The sequence below is a fragment of the Stegostoma tigrinum genome, chromosome 7 (genome assembly GCF_030684315.1).
Source record: "Stegostoma tigrinum isolate sSteTig4 chromosome 7, sSteTig4.hap1, whole genome shotgun sequence".
NCBI classification, from domain to species: Eukaryota; Metazoa; Chordata; class Chondrichthyes; order Orectolobiformes; family Stegostomatidae; genus Stegostoma; species Stegostoma tigrinum.
Window position 1 is genome coordinate 38,996,315 of NC_081360.1, and position 16,485 is coordinate 39,012,799.

The 16,485-nt window shown below is 41.0% G+C and overlaps 1 protein-coding gene across 4 annotated transcripts in view; it reads left to right on the top strand.

The window, feature by feature from the left end:
* zswim2 (zinc finger, SWIM-type containing 2) overlaps window positions 1–16,485 on the top strand; it is a 134,308-nt gene that overhangs the window by 81,837 nt on the left and 35,986 nt on the right. For all 4 annotated transcript variants that reach the window (XM_048535293.2, XM_048535291.2, XM_048535290.2 and 1 more), the window contains exons 3-6: window positions 7,563–7,741; window positions 9,337–9,413; window positions 11,947–11,987; window positions 13,169–13,388. In XM_048535293.2, the coding sequence (XP_048391250.1) occupies window positions 7,592–7,741; window positions 9,337–9,413; window positions 11,947–11,987; window positions 13,169–13,388 (488 nt within the window). In that variant the 5' untranslated portion in view covers window positions 7,563–7,591. The remainder of the gene's footprint in view (window positions 1–7,562; window positions 7,742–9,336; window positions 9,414–11,946; window positions 11,988–13,168; window positions 13,389–16,485) is intronic.

Genomic DNA, 16,485 nt, shown 5'->3' on the forward strand with positions numbered 1-16,485 from the left:
ATGGCATATTATTATGGGGAGCAAAAGGGAATGTCCCAAGCACGGGTCACCAACAGATACAGACTGAACTCCATCAGGGTCATCCAGGAGTTTCCAAAATGAAGATCCTGGGCAAGTGGTGGATTTGGGTACAATTACAATGTTTAAAATACATTTGGATATGTACATGAATAGGAAAGGCTTGGAGTCATTTGGGCCAGAAGCAGGCAGGTGAGGCTAATTTAGTTTGGGAATATGTTTGGCATGGACTAGTTGGACCAAAGGTTCCATTTCCATGCAGTGCGACACAATGACTCTGATTCAGCAAAAAGTTATATCTGGTAACCAGCATTGAATAGCCGCGTTGGTGGGACAGTCCCCAGAATGCTAAAATGGTCAGCAATTGCCATCGGCAGCTCCCCCACTTCCATGGGAATAGCAGGATAAACCCTGGACTTGGTTATGTGCTGACTATTCAGGTCCTTTCATGAGCTTAATATTCTTAGTTGTTGTGGACACCCGCTTAAAGTGGCTTGGCTTGCATAGAGTTCATTCGTCAAACATGGGGATGGCAATAGAAAAAAATGCACGCATCTTTTGCAGTACACAGACTTCAGAAAGTGTTGTTCATAGATAATGGGCCATCATTTAGCAGCATTTATATGTTTCCTAGTGTTGAATGATATTTGACACATGAGGACAGCTCCGTACCATCCATCATTGTGGCAGAAAGAGCAGTCCAAATTTTGATAGCAGGCTTAAAGAAACAGCCTACAGCTTCAGTTGAAACCACACTGGCCCGGTTCCTATTTGATTATAGGACCACCCCCCATGCAACTACAGGGATAGCTCCAGCAGAGTTGCTAATTGGGAGAAGATTCTGAACCAGGTTAAATCTGATCTTCCCCATCCTGGGAGGGCGAAGCTGCATCAGGAGCTGGACACAAGGCTCCTCTAAGCAACAGAGACAGTTTACTTCAGGGGACAAGGTTTGGTATAGGAACTATGGGAATGGTCCTGCATTGGTAAGAGGCTGGTCCAGTGTGGTATGAAGTTAGCATAGGTGCAACGGCCCTGAACAAGCACATGGACCATATGAAAGCTGCAAACTTACAAATGGTGAGGGACTAAAACCTGCCTAGCTCCTTGGCAGCATTTTGCCCTCTCTGTCAAGCTTTGAAGATACCTCAGAATCTGTGGTGGACATGGTGGATATCACCGCCTTTGCCTCCTGAAGAAGGCAATGAATTTCTTCCAAGACTATGGGCATAAGAAGTGAGCTACTATGCATTACATTTCTGCCTGTATCAGAGGCAGAGTTGGAGGAACCTGAGCCAATGCTAAAATGCCTCAGGAGGAGCTTCGAAAATAGAGACTCTATGGCCTTGGACTTAGAGGGGGCAGGATGTAGTGATTGTAACAAGGTTAGCCAGGTGGTTCTTCTAGAATATGAGTTCCCTGATTGGACATATTAACAGTCCCAATCAGAGAGCCCTGACTGACATCCGGTTCACTCCGAGAGCGAGCTCTGGGGGAGCTGGATCACTATGAAGGACTCTTCACTTGTAAATAAGGGTGACTAGGTGACAGAATACCTGACTCCATGGAATTATTTCACTCCTGTTATCACATCAGCACCAGGAATCTTCCAGACAACACTGACTAGCCCCCTGGAGGTCTGGTTAGAGTCATATGTCACATGGATGATGTCCTGATCCATGGATCCATTCAGACAGAGCATGACTGTAGTGTATGAACTTTGCTGTAATGCCTACAGATAACAGGACCTACACTCTACCACAAGATAACAAAGTGTGGAGCTGGATGAACACAGCAGGCCAAGCAGCAACTCAGGAGCACAAAAGCTGACATTTCGGGTCTAGACCCTTCATCAGAGAGGGGGATGGGGAGAGGGAACTGGAATAAATAGGGAGAAAGGGGGAGGCGGACCGAAGATGGAGAGAAAAGAAGATAGGTAGAGAGGAGAGTATAGGTGAGGAGGTAGGGAGGGGATAGGTCAGTCCAGGGAAGACGGACAGGTCAAGGAGGTGGGATGAGGTGGTAGGTAGGAAATGGAGGTGCGGCTTGAGGTGGGAGGAAGGGATGGGTGAGAGGAAGAACAGGTTAGGGAAGCGGAGACAGGCTGGGCTGGTTTTGGGATGCAGTGGGGGGAGGTGTCGAGCTGGGCTGGTTTTGGGATGCAGTAGGGGAAGGGGATATTTTGAAGCTTGTGAAGTCCACATTGATACCATTGGGCTGCAGGGTTCCCAAGCAGAATATGAGTTGCTGTTTCTGCAACCTTCAGGTGGCATCATTGTGGGACTGCAAGAGGCCCATGATGGACTTGTCGTCTGAGGAATGGGAGGGGGAGTTAAAATGGTTCGCGACTGGGAGGTGCAGTTGTTTATTGCGAACTGAGCGGAGGTGTTCTGCAAACCGGTTCACAAGCCTCCGCTTGGTTTCCCCAATGTAGAGGAAGCCACACCGGGTACAATGGATACAATATACCACATTGGCAGATGTGCAGGTGAACATCTGCTTGATATGGAAAATCAACTTGAGGCCTGGGATAGGGGTGAGGGAGGAGGTGTGGGGGCAAGTGTAGCACTTGCTGCGGTTGCAGGGGAAGGTGCTGGGTGTGGTGGGGTTAGAGGGGAGTGTGGAGCGGACAAGGGACTCGCAGAGAGAGTGGTCTCTCCGGAAGGCAGTCAAGGGTGGGGATGGAAAAATGGCTTGGGTGGTGGGGTCGGCTCGGTTCGCAACAAACAACTGCACCTCCCAGTCGCGAACCATTTTAACTCCCCCTCCCATTCCTCAGACGACACGTCTGACATGTCCATCATGGGCCTCCTGCAGTGCCACAATGATGCCACCCGAAGGTTGCAAGAACAGTAACTCATATTCCGCTTGGGAACCCTGCAGCCCAATGGTATCAATGTGGACTTCACAAGCTTCAAAATCTCCCCTTCCCCCACTGCATCCCAAAACCAGCCCAGCTCGACCCCTCCCCCCACTGCATCCCAAAACCAGCCCAGCCTGTCTCCGCTTCCCTAACCTGTTCTTCCTCTCACCCATCCCTTCATCCCACCTCAAGCCGCGCCTCCATTTCCTACCTACCACCTCATCCCGCCTCCTTGACCTGTCCGTCTTCCCTGGACTGACCTATCCCCTCCCTACCTCCTCACCTATACTCTCCTCTCTACCTATCTTCTTTTCTCTCCATCTTCGGTCCCCCCCCCTCCCCCCCCCACTTCTCTCCCTAGTTATTCCAGTTCCCTCTCCCCATCTCCCTCTCTGATGAAGGGTCTAGGCCCGAAACGTCAACTTTTGTGCTCCTGAGATGCTGCTTGGCCTGCTGTGTTCATCCAGCTCCACACTTTGTTATCTTGGATTCTGCAGCATCTGCAGTTCCCATTATCACTGATACTGATACACTCTACCACAAATGTGAAGTCGTACATCTGACCGTGTCAAGTTTCTTGGGCACATTGTGGAGACGTCCGGTGTTAGGATTGATCGACAGAAGACAAATGCAATCCAGAAGTTTCCATTTCAGTGAAATATGAATGAGCCCCAAGCATTCATGGATATGGTAAACCAAGTTCGGAAAATTCTTGCCCAACATGGATATATCATCAATGAATCATTGTATCAGCTGTTATAACAGGATAGTACATGGTTCTGGGAGGAAGGTCAAGATTTTTCTGAAAGAAAATTGAAGAGGTGGAGATACCATCTCATTTTATGAGCTTGGACTACCTATTACTTTTGCTGCAGATGCAGTCTTTCACAAGACTGGAGGTTGTGTTCTTCAGGTACAAAAGCTTGAAATAAGTAGTTTCCTAACTTACTGACAGAGACAGAACAGATACATACTGTGATAGAAATGTTTTGCAGCTACATAGCCATGTTAAAAAACTTGCATGTTCACGACAAACCACCTTTTAAATTGTAAGGAATTAGCAAACATGCATCCAGGAGTAGAGCTATTCAACCTGAGACTATTGAGATTTGACGCAAAGAGAGAATGTGTTCAGTAAAACAGCAGAGATTTATCTCTCTATCAACGCCTTATAAAAAGTATTTTTCATTGAAGAGCTGTAGCTTTTACATCAAAAACAACTGCAACTCAACCGACAGGAACTCAGTGACAGAATAAAATTAGAGATCCACAAAAGTCTGACAAAGCTTGTTCTCATGTAAAAGGTTACTTTATCACAGGATGGCTACCATACATGCCACATAATTCTACTCTTGCAAGAGGAATTACACTTCATCAGTGGATGATTTATTTATTTATGATGAGAAAATGATCATTCTGACAGTCACTGAGACTTAACATACAGCAACATTTGCACCCCGGATATCTCACGTCAGAGTGCCTCATATGTTGAATCAGAACAAAATATTCTGCATGGTGATCCAAGCTCTCAAACACATTGGAAAAGATTATATCAAGCTGTTACTCATCACCTAAAGATAAAAAAGCAATTATGTTGTCAGGTTTGGAGGGTTTGAGCTACAGGGAGAGGCTGAATGGGGTTGGGGCTATTTTCCCTGGAGCGTCAGAGTCTGCGGGGTGACCTAATAGAGATTTATAATATCATGAAGGGCAAGAAGAGTGTAAATAGGTGAGGGCTTTTCCCTGGGTTGGGGAGTCCAAAGCTAGAGAGCAAACACTTAAGGTGAGAGGGGAAAGATATAAAAGAGACCCAAGGAGCAATTTTTTTCACACAGAGGGTGGTGCGTATATGAAATGAACTGCCAGAGAAAGTGGTGGAGGCTGGTACAATTACGACATTTAAAAGGCATCTGGATCAGTGTATGAATAGGAAGAATTTAGAGGGATATGGGCCAAATGCTGGCAAATGGGACTAGATTTATATAGGATATCTGGTCGGCATGGACGTGTTGGATCGAAGGGTCTGATTCCATGCTGTATATCTCTATGACGCCATACATCATGCAGAAAAAAGACTAAGAAATCAACTCACTGCTGTTCCATATACACTGACACAGAATCTTGGAATTTGACAGGAATATTCGAGCACAGAAGGAGGCCAACCCATCAGGTAACACTAACACTGAGTATTGCACTAAATGCCTTCTCCCTATCACCTTGCATATTGTTCCTTTACAAATAACAGTCTAATTCCCATTTGACTGCCTGAATTGAACAATGCCACAAGGACGAGATGACAACGGTACAAAATTTAGGAAAAGGTACAAATAAAAGAGTATATGTATTGCTATGACAAATGTCACAAAGCATACAATCTACCACAGACCTGCAACATATAAGTGAGTTTCAATTCAAGATCAAGCTCATTTTGGAAAAGTGGTTAGATCACATGGAATACAGGGAGAACTAACCATTTTGATACAGAATTTAGATGAAGGTAAGAGATGGAGGGTGGCGGTGGAAGGTTGCTTTTCAGACTGGAGGCCAATGACCAGCAGTGTGCCACAAGGATCAGTGCTTGGTCCACTGCTTTTTGTCATTTATGTAAATAACTTGGATGTGAATATAGGAGGAATAGTCAGTAAGTTTGCCGATGACACCAAAATTCGTGGTGTAGTGAACAGCGAAGAAGGTTACCTCAAGTACAACGGGACCTTGATCAGATGGGCTGATGGGCTGAGGAGTGGCAGATGGAGTTTAATCTAAATAAAAGTGACATGCTACATTGTGGTAGGGCAAATCAGGGCAGGCTTATACACTTAGTGGTGTGGTCCTGGGGATTGTTGCCAAACAAAGGGACTTTGGAGTGCACATTCACAGTTCTTTGAAAATGGAGTCATTGGTAGACAGGGTAGTAAGAAGGCATATGTTGTGCTTGCCTTTATTGGTTAGTGAGCATAGGAGTTGAGAGGTCATGCTGATGTATAGGACGTTGGTTAGGTCACTTTTGGAATACTGCATTCAATCCTGATATCCCTGCTATAGGAAAGATATTGTTAAACTTGAAAGCATTCAGAAAAGATTTATGAGGGGGTTGCCAGGGTTAAACAGTTTGAGCTAAACGGAGAGGTTTAATAGGCTGGGACCATTTTCCCTGGAGCGTCAGAGGTGGGGAGTGACCCTCGAGTTTTATTTAATCATGAGAGGCATGGATAGGGTGAATAGCCATGATCTTATCCCCAGGCTAGGGCAAGCCAAGATGCGAGGTCTTATATTTAAAGTGAGTGGAGAAAGATTTGAAAGGACCTAAGGAACAACTTTTCTCACACAGAGGGTAGTGCATGAACTAGAATGAACTGCCAGAGGAAATGGTGGATGCTAGTACAATCACACCATTTAAAAGGCACCTGATTGGATATATGAATAGGAAATGTTTTGAGCGATGTGGGCCAAATGCTGGCAAATGGGACTGAATTAATTTAGGGTACCTGGTGAGCATGGACAAGTTTGACCAAAGGATCTGTTTTCGTGCTGTACGTCTCTATAAATCTATGGTAGAACGAGCCCTACATTCATGGTCCTGCATTAATCAAACTGAAAGTGATACAGATTGGTGAAACAGACATGCACTGGTTTCTGCAGGGAAGCAACCTTCTACACAGTCTATGCAGTAATTAACAGATCAAAGATACTGCATTCATTGGTAGGTCTGAATGATGGCCTGATTGCAAAACAGAAGTTATATGTGTGTTTCCTTTCTGCCCATTTACCCAGCACAGTCCAAGAGCCACACAGTGGATTCAAATTCCTTGATCTTTTCCACAGAACCTAAGATCACATCCTGGTAGACTAGTGAAACCATCACAGCAGATGTTCATGTAAAAATGAATTTAAAGTCGGGGCTCAGCTTTTATATAATGGTTAGAATCAGAGACTTGAGGGATGTAGTATTTTTGGTTAAGTTTGACTGCTGTATGCTCATGAAGTATACTATATGCCATTGAAAATAATGCAATGTCTATGATCTTGACACATTGGCTCTATAGGTTTATTTACACATCTCTTGAGAGCAACTATTACAGTTTCAAAGGCATAGAGTATTGAGATTTTATACAAGGAACAAGTCTTTAAATTGGACCAGATTCAAAATGCTAACAAACTTTCATAGAACAAGAGGGTAAAAATGTTTTGGACAATCAGATAATTTACCCAAATTGAATTTAATAAACCTGATCACAACTGCTATTCTGCATATTTACCTTATTACAAAATAAAACACCTCATGATTTCTTAACAGAGCCACTGAGCCGTAATTATTAAGGCATGTTGTATGTGCATTCTTAGGTACTGGGATGGTAGTGGCCCTCTTGAAACAAAAAAATGTCAGTGATTCATGTTAGCATGCTACAAGAGGCATGTTCCAAGCTTACACTACTCTGCATTTAGATGTAAGACAGTATAAAAGTAAAAAGAAGACTTTTGGAATGACTCATAACTTTAAACTCCAAATAGTAGCTTAGAAATTTGTAAAACTTATGCCACCATTCGAGGATAAACCATTACAATTTGATAATACAGTTTAGTAAACTATTCTGATTAATCTTTGCTCTAAGTTGAAAAGAATTCATTGATATTATGAGAATGTGGTGTATTAGTTCACTGTTTGTTTGATTTTCTTCAGGCACTGGAAGTTACCTGAGACTTCTCGACATGGCACGAGCAGTTCCACTGAGAAGAACTGCAACTGATTTAGTTAGTTGGCATCAGGATCAGGCATTGAACACCACAATATACATTTTGAGAGAATTAGGTCCAGTTGGGTTTCTTCTTAAAGAAGAAGGTATATCTAAATATTTTAAAGTAAGTACACAAAATTTAATAACGCTTTGATTTTATTTGGAACTGATTCCTTATCTAATTTTTACTGATGAATTTTTTCAGTATTCCTCAGCTTTGATATTTTGGTCATTTGTTGATTTCATTACTTATATGAAAAGGGAGAAAAGCAAGGTTTAATTTCCATATTTACCAATGCCAGTAACACAAAAACCTTTCTCAAGGTTCAGTATTATACCTTGCCTTTGCAGGTGCATTTCCAATGTTAAGGTACTGGGACTTAAATCTGAGGAGCTGAGCTGAAAATCATTATATAATGTGTAGAATGTGTAGAAGTAGGCAAAATTCCAAATAACAAGGTCATAGGAGAGACTGAAAGAGGATGCATTAAAGTCAGTGTCACAACTGTTTGCCACATTTTCTGTGGAGCATACAGGTCTTCTGTATGCTGCACAGAAAATTGGCAAACAGTTGTGACACTGACTTTAATGCATCCTCTTTCAGCCTCTCCTATGACCTTGTTATTTGGAATTTTGCCTACTTCTACACATTCTACACATTATATGATGATTTTCAGCTCACCTCCTCAGATTTGCCATCCCTTCTGTCTCCGGTGAGTTGTTTGCCATTGCGTATACAGTGCTGACCAATTGTTGAAATGATTCAGATGAGGGCAACCAATCAAATGCAGTTATTAGAATAAACATTGGACAGATTTAATGAAGAGAGCCCATCCATGCTGCCAGCTGGTAAAGAATTCTGTTTTATTTAGTGCGTTACATCTGTGAAGTGAGTATCACCCTTCACAGTGAGTGAATTTAATTGGAACTTTTTTTATCGTTTTGGAGTACTTAACATGTTTGTCCTTTGTGTTTTATAAATAGGAGTAAATTAATGACCTTGAATTTGCAAAGACTTGGGACTGGCAGAGAGAGAACTTGGAAAGTATTAAGTAGGATGTTAAAGCTCAAACATGACCCCCCATTTATGCTTCAGACTAGTCTCCCCTCAACTTACTTCATTTCATCTCATTGGCAAATCTCTTTATTCCTTCTGGGATCATGTTATTATCAAGATTCCCTGCAAATTCATTTGCATTATTCACCTCAACTACTGCAAGTTAGAGTGACTTGCCCTTTGTCATCCTATCAGGTTAAATAAAATAAAGTAAGGGTTCAGTGGGATATGGACCATATGCAGGCAGATGGGATCAGTTTAGAATAGCGACATAGTGCTGAATGGTGGGACACAGAGCCTGTTCCTGTGCTGTATGTACCTATGTTCTATCTTTAAAGTCTGAAGTATATAAGAACTGTTGAAGTTGGGAAACCTACTGTATATATATGAAAAAGTAGTCTAGACACTAAACTGGTGATTGAACCTATAAAGGAGAATAAATTATGTGTTTAATTAGAGAACATAGTTTTTTTTGTTTAGAAATAACTCTCAGATTTTTCCTTGAGCAATAAAAGTCAGGTGGCAGTAACAATGATATTTCCACCTACAGAAATAAAAAGAAAGAAAACTACTTGTGAAACCTACATGTGAACAGACATAGTTTTGAATATGTGCAGAAATATGGATGTACATTAATCTGAATTATTTCTGTTTCCTGGAAGGTGAATATAGGAAACATTCACACCTGCAACTGTTCCACATTTCTAAAAGAGAAGGACCTCTGCAAACATATCTGCTGGTGAATTAATTTTTTTGTATGGTGTTTGATTCACAAAACAGTTTTCAAAAGCATCTAAAAGAAATGTTATACCAGTATCACTGCTACTTCGAGTTTTTAATAGATAGTAGATTAAGCTGCTGGCTGTAATTTAGATAATAATTTCAGCTGCCTGTTAGGAGTCTAGCTTTTAATGTTCTTCAATACAATGGCAAATGGATTTGCCCATAGCATCTTCAGAAAAGCTCAACTCTTACTGGCAGTGGGATTGGTATTTTGAGGAAAATCATGGTTAACTTTAACTATTGAAAGGTGAAAGAAATTACTTCCATCGTTATAGTCACTCAAGAATTTAATTACAATCTTCAACTATATTAGGCATGCCAACTGTAGCTTGAAATGCAAGCATTCTACTATCCTGTGACAAGATAAGAAGAAGAAATATGTCTGTAGCTAAGAGTTGCTTTTGTCTTACCTGGGGAAAAATTGACTGAGATTTTGGCATTGTTCTGGAGTTTGCTTTGTTGAATGGAAAGTATGTCTGCCTTTAATTCAAACAGTTTTACTTGAAGTGGTAAGAAAGCCACAAGTTCAGATCATATTCTAGGAGAATTCAATAAGCTGAGAGAGCACAATTGGTTCTCACTGTAACTCCAGGAATATATATTTATTTGAAACTATTTAATTTAAAGAATTGTATAAATTCCACACATTTGCATTATAATTGCAGATAAAATGAAAGGCTGAAGTGCTTTCAATAGAGATAATGGGAACTGCCGGTTCATGGAGAACCCAGGAAATAAATTGTGAAGCTGGATGAACACAGCAGGCCAAGCAGCATCTCAGGAGCACAAAAGCTGACGTTTCGGGCCTAGACCCTTCATCAGAGAGGGGGATGGGGAGAGGGTTCTGGAATAAATAGGGAGAGAGGGGAGGTGGACCGAAGATGGAGAGAAAAGAAGATAGGTGGAGAGGAGAGTATAGGTGGGGAGGTAGGGAGGATATAGGTCAGTCCAGGTAAGACGGACAGGAATGTGACTGTGGTACCTGGTTTGCTTCAAGACATGGTCGAGCAGCTTCAAGGCTGAAGAGATTACAAGAGAGTTGCAGTGGGAAAGAGATTCCGAGAGGTTGGTCTGGAGGGAGGAGGGTAACTTCTTCAGGTTAGGCATCCCTGGAAGAGGTTTCGCAGTGAGGTTAAAATTGTTTCAGAGATAATGGGAACTGCAGATACTGGAGAATCCAAGATAATAAAGTGTGAAGCTGGATGAACACTGCTGGGTTTTACTACAAGAAGATCTGCCATTTTGGGCTGAGCAGATGTCAGCAGCACAGGTGGCTGATCAGCATATTTTCAACTTCCTGGATGTTAATTAAAAAGTCACTGAGCCAGGAAAATTCAGCTCTAATTGCATACTGATATGTATTTGGCCATTACTGAACTTTCCCAGCATAGGCACCTCCCAATCTGCATTTAGAAAAGGAAAGGATATCAAGCAGTCTTCTTTCTCAAAAAGAGGCCATTAGTCAGGCAGCTGATGTTATCTGAATCACTGCTGTTGAAGGTGGGGGAGTGATATTTGGGATGAGTTTCTGTTGCACAAGCTCATAGCATATCAAATATCTTAAGTAATTAGATCATAATGACAATTCAATGAAGGGAAGTATTCTGAACACTCCCTTTGCAATTCCCTTTTCACAAACCTAAGCTGTCAAAATATAATTAATACATTTCATGAAAACATCATCAAGTGTGAGAAAATATTGCTCATCATTTGCAAGTTTATTCAGTGAATAGTTCAATAGCCAGTAACGTCTTCAGTCAGAGGATCATGAATCTTTGGAAATGATATACCCAGAGTTGTGCATGCTCCAGCATTGAGGATATTTAAAATTGAGTTAGACATTTTTGTTCATCGGGGAAGTCAAGGGATATGAGGATAAGGTGGAAAAGTGAAGTTCAGAGAGAAGATCAGCCAAGATCACATTGAATGTTGGAGCAGGCACAAAAGGCCATATGGGGAATTCATTCCCTATTTCTTATGTCCAGGTGTGTTTTTTTTTGTTGTTCAGATGGCTGATCTCAGCTGAGATCAGAATAGGATGCTTTGGTTACTCTCAGTGCCCGGGGTTTAATATAAGCTAAATTAGCCATCGTTTCTCTTCCTAGTTGAGTATCATGAAAAACAAAATCTCTTTTTCTAATCGACCCCTTTCAGAGACGTTATTACACACTTCTGAAGAAGGTGGGACTTGAACCCGGGCCTCCTGGTCATGGGGAAGGGACTGAACACTGCACCACAAGAAGGCCCCCACACACAGAGCAAGTATTGCCCACTGTCGTTAGATGTCAAGACTCGTTATTAAGACCCACACATGAATAGTGGGCAGATGAGCAAAATACTAGGTGCAATGAATACCTGAAATCATTCCCCATAGAGGAATTAAGATGTTCAAAATACGAAAGAGAATACAACTTTAAAACAGTGACTCTAGTTACTTTGATATTTTCGTATTTTTGGATTTATGTTAATTGATTTTGTTTTTCAATCAGGATTTTGTTAAAGAAGTTTAGACTACCACGTGGTCATGAATGTAAGTTTAATAATTCAGTTCTTCAGTTATAGATTGAAGATTTTACTAACATTAGTATCTTGATGACCGTGACTGGAGAGTTCAGTACAACTGATCAGAGCTTCTTAGTTTTCATTGAGCAGGCTGCTACCACTATGTCCTTCCCTCAGTCACTTGGCTGGGGCAGACATAGCATAAAAACCATGTGCTGCTGGGAAAGAAGGAATCCATTGTTAAAAAGCTAAATTATTGGCTTTTTTTAGTCACCACCACTACGATCCCACAACACTCAATCCCTCCTCCACTAGACTAACAACACTCCACAGGAAGAGGCACAAGAGGGCAAGATGGCATTAAGATCCTGATAGAATGCTATGCTCCAGCATTTGCACCTAGAATATGCCTTCAACTCGCTGGAAAACTCCCCCTCCTTTTTGGTTCTGCAGTTTACCAGCTACACAAGAAAATCACAACTTGCATTGTACTGTGATACCTCCTTTATGGTCTCCTGAATTAATCGCCCAATGTTCTAAATTGCATTGATTTAGTCCATTGAAAGCTACTTGGTGGCATTCCCTTTTTCATGCAATTTACAAAAAATACAAATGAAAAGAAGTTTAAAATAAGTTCATACAGATACCCTATTTGTTCCTTCGGTAATTGCATTATGTAGCAGAGCTAAACAAATGATAAGTTTCAGGACTAAGCTACTTTGGAACAGTTGAGTACAATAATTAGGTTAGGAAGGAAAAATTAACAAATCAATATTCATCATTCTGCTAGAAAGACGGTTTGAATAATCATTTTGCAAGCAAAGCGTCAAGATCTGTCATGATACAACATATCATTGAATAACTTACTAACACTCAATATCAATTTCACGTGTAAAATTGTAAGTTAAGTGGGATATAAGGAACCAACCAGTACCTGGAGGACAGTCCTTCAACATAAGTCAGGAGGGAAGACTAATTGAAAGGATAATAAACCATTTTAACAATTGATTCAATTTATTATTTAACTGTAGATTTATGCTTTATCTTAACATAAAATGGTGATCTGACAATGTAAGCGTATTGCATTGATTTTATAATTGCATGTACAAGGTCTAATTATAAATGCTGCTTTAAAAGTAATTACAGTTTTAAGATAGTTTCGAAAGTGTTGGAGTGAATATGCACTTTTTGGGTCTCTTCTCATTTCAGATTCTTTCCAACTTGGTCTTGTGGACCGAGAAATTGAAATCTTGTTGGACAGTCTTCATGTGGAGCAGCCACCACAGCCACTCCTTGACAAATCTAAGAAAAAGCAAAAGGATGAAGAAGTGGTTGGTACTGTATGTCAGAAGGAAATTGATCCAGAAGATGTCTGTCCCATTTGTCAGGAAGAGCTATTGAAAAAGAAACAACCGGTAACATATTGCAGGTCAGACATGTGGTTCTTATAATTTAGATTACATTCTTGAACAGAGGAATGGAATGAGAAAGGGAAAACAATACTTCAAAAAAGCTTGCAAAGTATTGTTTGGACCCTGTGGGTTATATTAAATATTTTAACAGCTTCTTATATTTCAGACATTTAAGATTGCTGGTGTTATGGCCCAGTGGTATTATTGCTGTGCTGCTAATCCAGAGATCCAGATAATATACTGGGGACCTGGCTTCAAATCCCGCCATGGCAGATAGTGGAATTTGGATTCAATAAAATATATGCAATTAAGAATGTAATGATGACCATGAATCCATTGCCGATTGTCGGGAAAAATCCACCTGATTCACTTATGTCCTTTAGGGAAGGAAATTGCCATCCTTACTTGGTCTGAGCTACATGTGACTCCAGACCCACAGCAATGTGGTTGACTCTTAACTGCCCTCTGGACAATCAGAGATGGGCAATAAATGCTGTCTAGACAGCGACACCCTCATGCCATTAATAAATAAAAAAAACAAATTTCACAGAGGACGGATGTATTAATGTTCATCATATTTTGACGTAATGTACAGAACTGGAACTTGTAGAAAATGTTAAAGAATATTCTTGCTTACTTCGTAAATCATGGCAGAGCAGAGTTTAAAATAAGTATAGTTAATTTCATGTGACTTTAAGTTCTCAAATTGGCTTATTTTTTAAAAATTATCAAAAGTTTTAAGGAGCTTATGAATCCTTTCTTTTCCATATTTGCATTGGTAGCTTTTGGGTGAATAGAACAACAATTTATTCTTTTGTGTTTCTCCTTCACCATGTCATTTTGCATGGCTCTAAAATAAATAGGAGATTTAAGAAATTAATTCACAAATAGCTTGTGAGTAAAACCATTAATCCATGTAATCTAAGAATGTCCTAGGTACAATTGCAAGTCTTTGGGGAACTGGCTGTGCTGTTCAGAGGTAGTGCAGTAGAAACACTACAGTTGATCTCAGCAAACTCTCATTGAAATAAATGGTTAAAAAATAAGAGCAAACACAGTGTGGAGCTGAAGAAGCACAGCAGGCCAAGCAGCATCAGAGGAGCAGGAAAGTTGACATTTCGGGTCGGGATCCTTCTTCAGAAATGGGCCCTATTTCTGAAGAAGAGTCCTGACCTGAAACGTCAGCTTTCCTGCTCCTCTGATGCTGCCTGGCCTGCTGTGCTCCTCCAGCTCTACACTGTGTTATTTCTGACTCCAGTATCGGCAGCTCTTACTATCTCTGGTTAAAAAGTAAGACATGTTCTAAGTCACATTTCGTGTCCAGTTTCCCTCACAGTAATTGTAGACAATGAGAGAAGCTGAAACTGACCTCAGCTGGCTACATCTACAATCATGCAGCTTGCTGTTTCAAGTATGGGCTTACATAGAAAGAAAGATCATCTGGCTGAGGAACTGAAAATAATATTTACATAACTACTTTGTATGAACTTTAACATTTTAATTTGAATGTCTAGTCAGAGTATTCTCTATTTGTTAATGCTGGCTTTAATAATTAATTGCACATTGGTTTCAGACGGTCTGCATACTTATTTAACATAAGAAGTACAAATTAGAGTTTTGTACACAGCAACAAAAAAAGTGGGTGACTTTATCAATGAAACATTAGTAGACACTTGACCTCTAATTTTAGCTTCTAATGAAAAATAACATTAGTTGAAACTACTCTTATTTCATTTGTTTGTATGTGACCATAAATCCCCCTATCAATTCAGTTTTTTTTTTAAATTAGCTGCTCACAATATGCAATATGCAATATGCAATGCCAGTGGCAGATGGCCAACTCTTACTTGGGTGTCACAATGCATAGGATATGTGATGCAGTCGCTGCCAGTGTGGGGATCTGTATGTTTAAAGTGAATTGTAAAAGCAGTTTTGGATTAATTGCAGAATAAATAAGTATTATTATATTTGTTCAACATATCATTATATTCTAATTTACTGTACTGGAAGTTCTCAGTGAAAGTTGTTGATTACAAACCTTTCAATTTGGGAGAAATCTGCACTTTAAATATCTAATCGACTGATCAAACTCATCAGCTTCAACTCCATGGACTGAAGAATTACTGGGACTGCATCATTTTTAATTCTCAGTGATTTAAAGAAATATTTAGGTTAAAAATGCAAATGTAAGATTTGCCCCTCTCCTAACATAGAACATAGAACAGTACAGCACAGAACAGGCCCTTCAGCCCACGATGTTGAACCGACCATTGATCCTCATGTATGCACCCTCAAATTTCTGTGACCATATGCATGTCCAGCAGTCTCTTAAATGTCCCCAATGACCTTGCTTCCACAACTGCTGCTAGCAACGCATTCCATGCTCTCACAACTCTCTGTGTAAAGAACCCGCCTCTGACATCCCCTCTATACTTGCCTCCAACCAGCTTAAAACTATGACCCCTCGTGCTAGCCATTTCTGCCCTGGGAAATAGTCTCTGGCTATCAACTCTATCTATGCCTCTCATTATCTTGTATACCTCAATTAGGTCCCCTCTCCTCCTCCTTTTCTCCAATGAAAAAAGTCCGAGCTCAGTCAACCTCTCTTCATAAGATAAGCCCTCCAGTCCAGGCAGCATCCTGGTAAACCTCCTCTGAACCCTCTCCAAAGCATCCACATCTTTCCTATAATAGGGCAACCAGAACTGGACGCAGTATTCCAAGTACGGTCTAACCAAAGTTTTATAGAGCTGCAACAAGATCTCACGACTCTTAAACTCAATCCCCCTGCTAATGAAAGCCAAAACACCATATGCTTTCTTAACAACCCTGTCCACTTGGGTGGCCATTTTAAGGGATCTATGTATCTGCACACCAAGATCCCTCTGTTCCTCCACACTGCCAAGAATCCTATCCTTAATCCTGTACTCAGCTTTCAAATTCGACCTTCCAAAATGCATCACCTCGCATTTATCCAGGTTGAACTCCATCTGCCACCTCTCAGCCCATCTCTGCATCCTGTCAATGTCCCGCTGCAGCCTACAACAGCCCTCTATACTGTCAACGACACCTCCAACCATCGTGTCGTCCGCAAACTTGCTGACCCATCCTTCA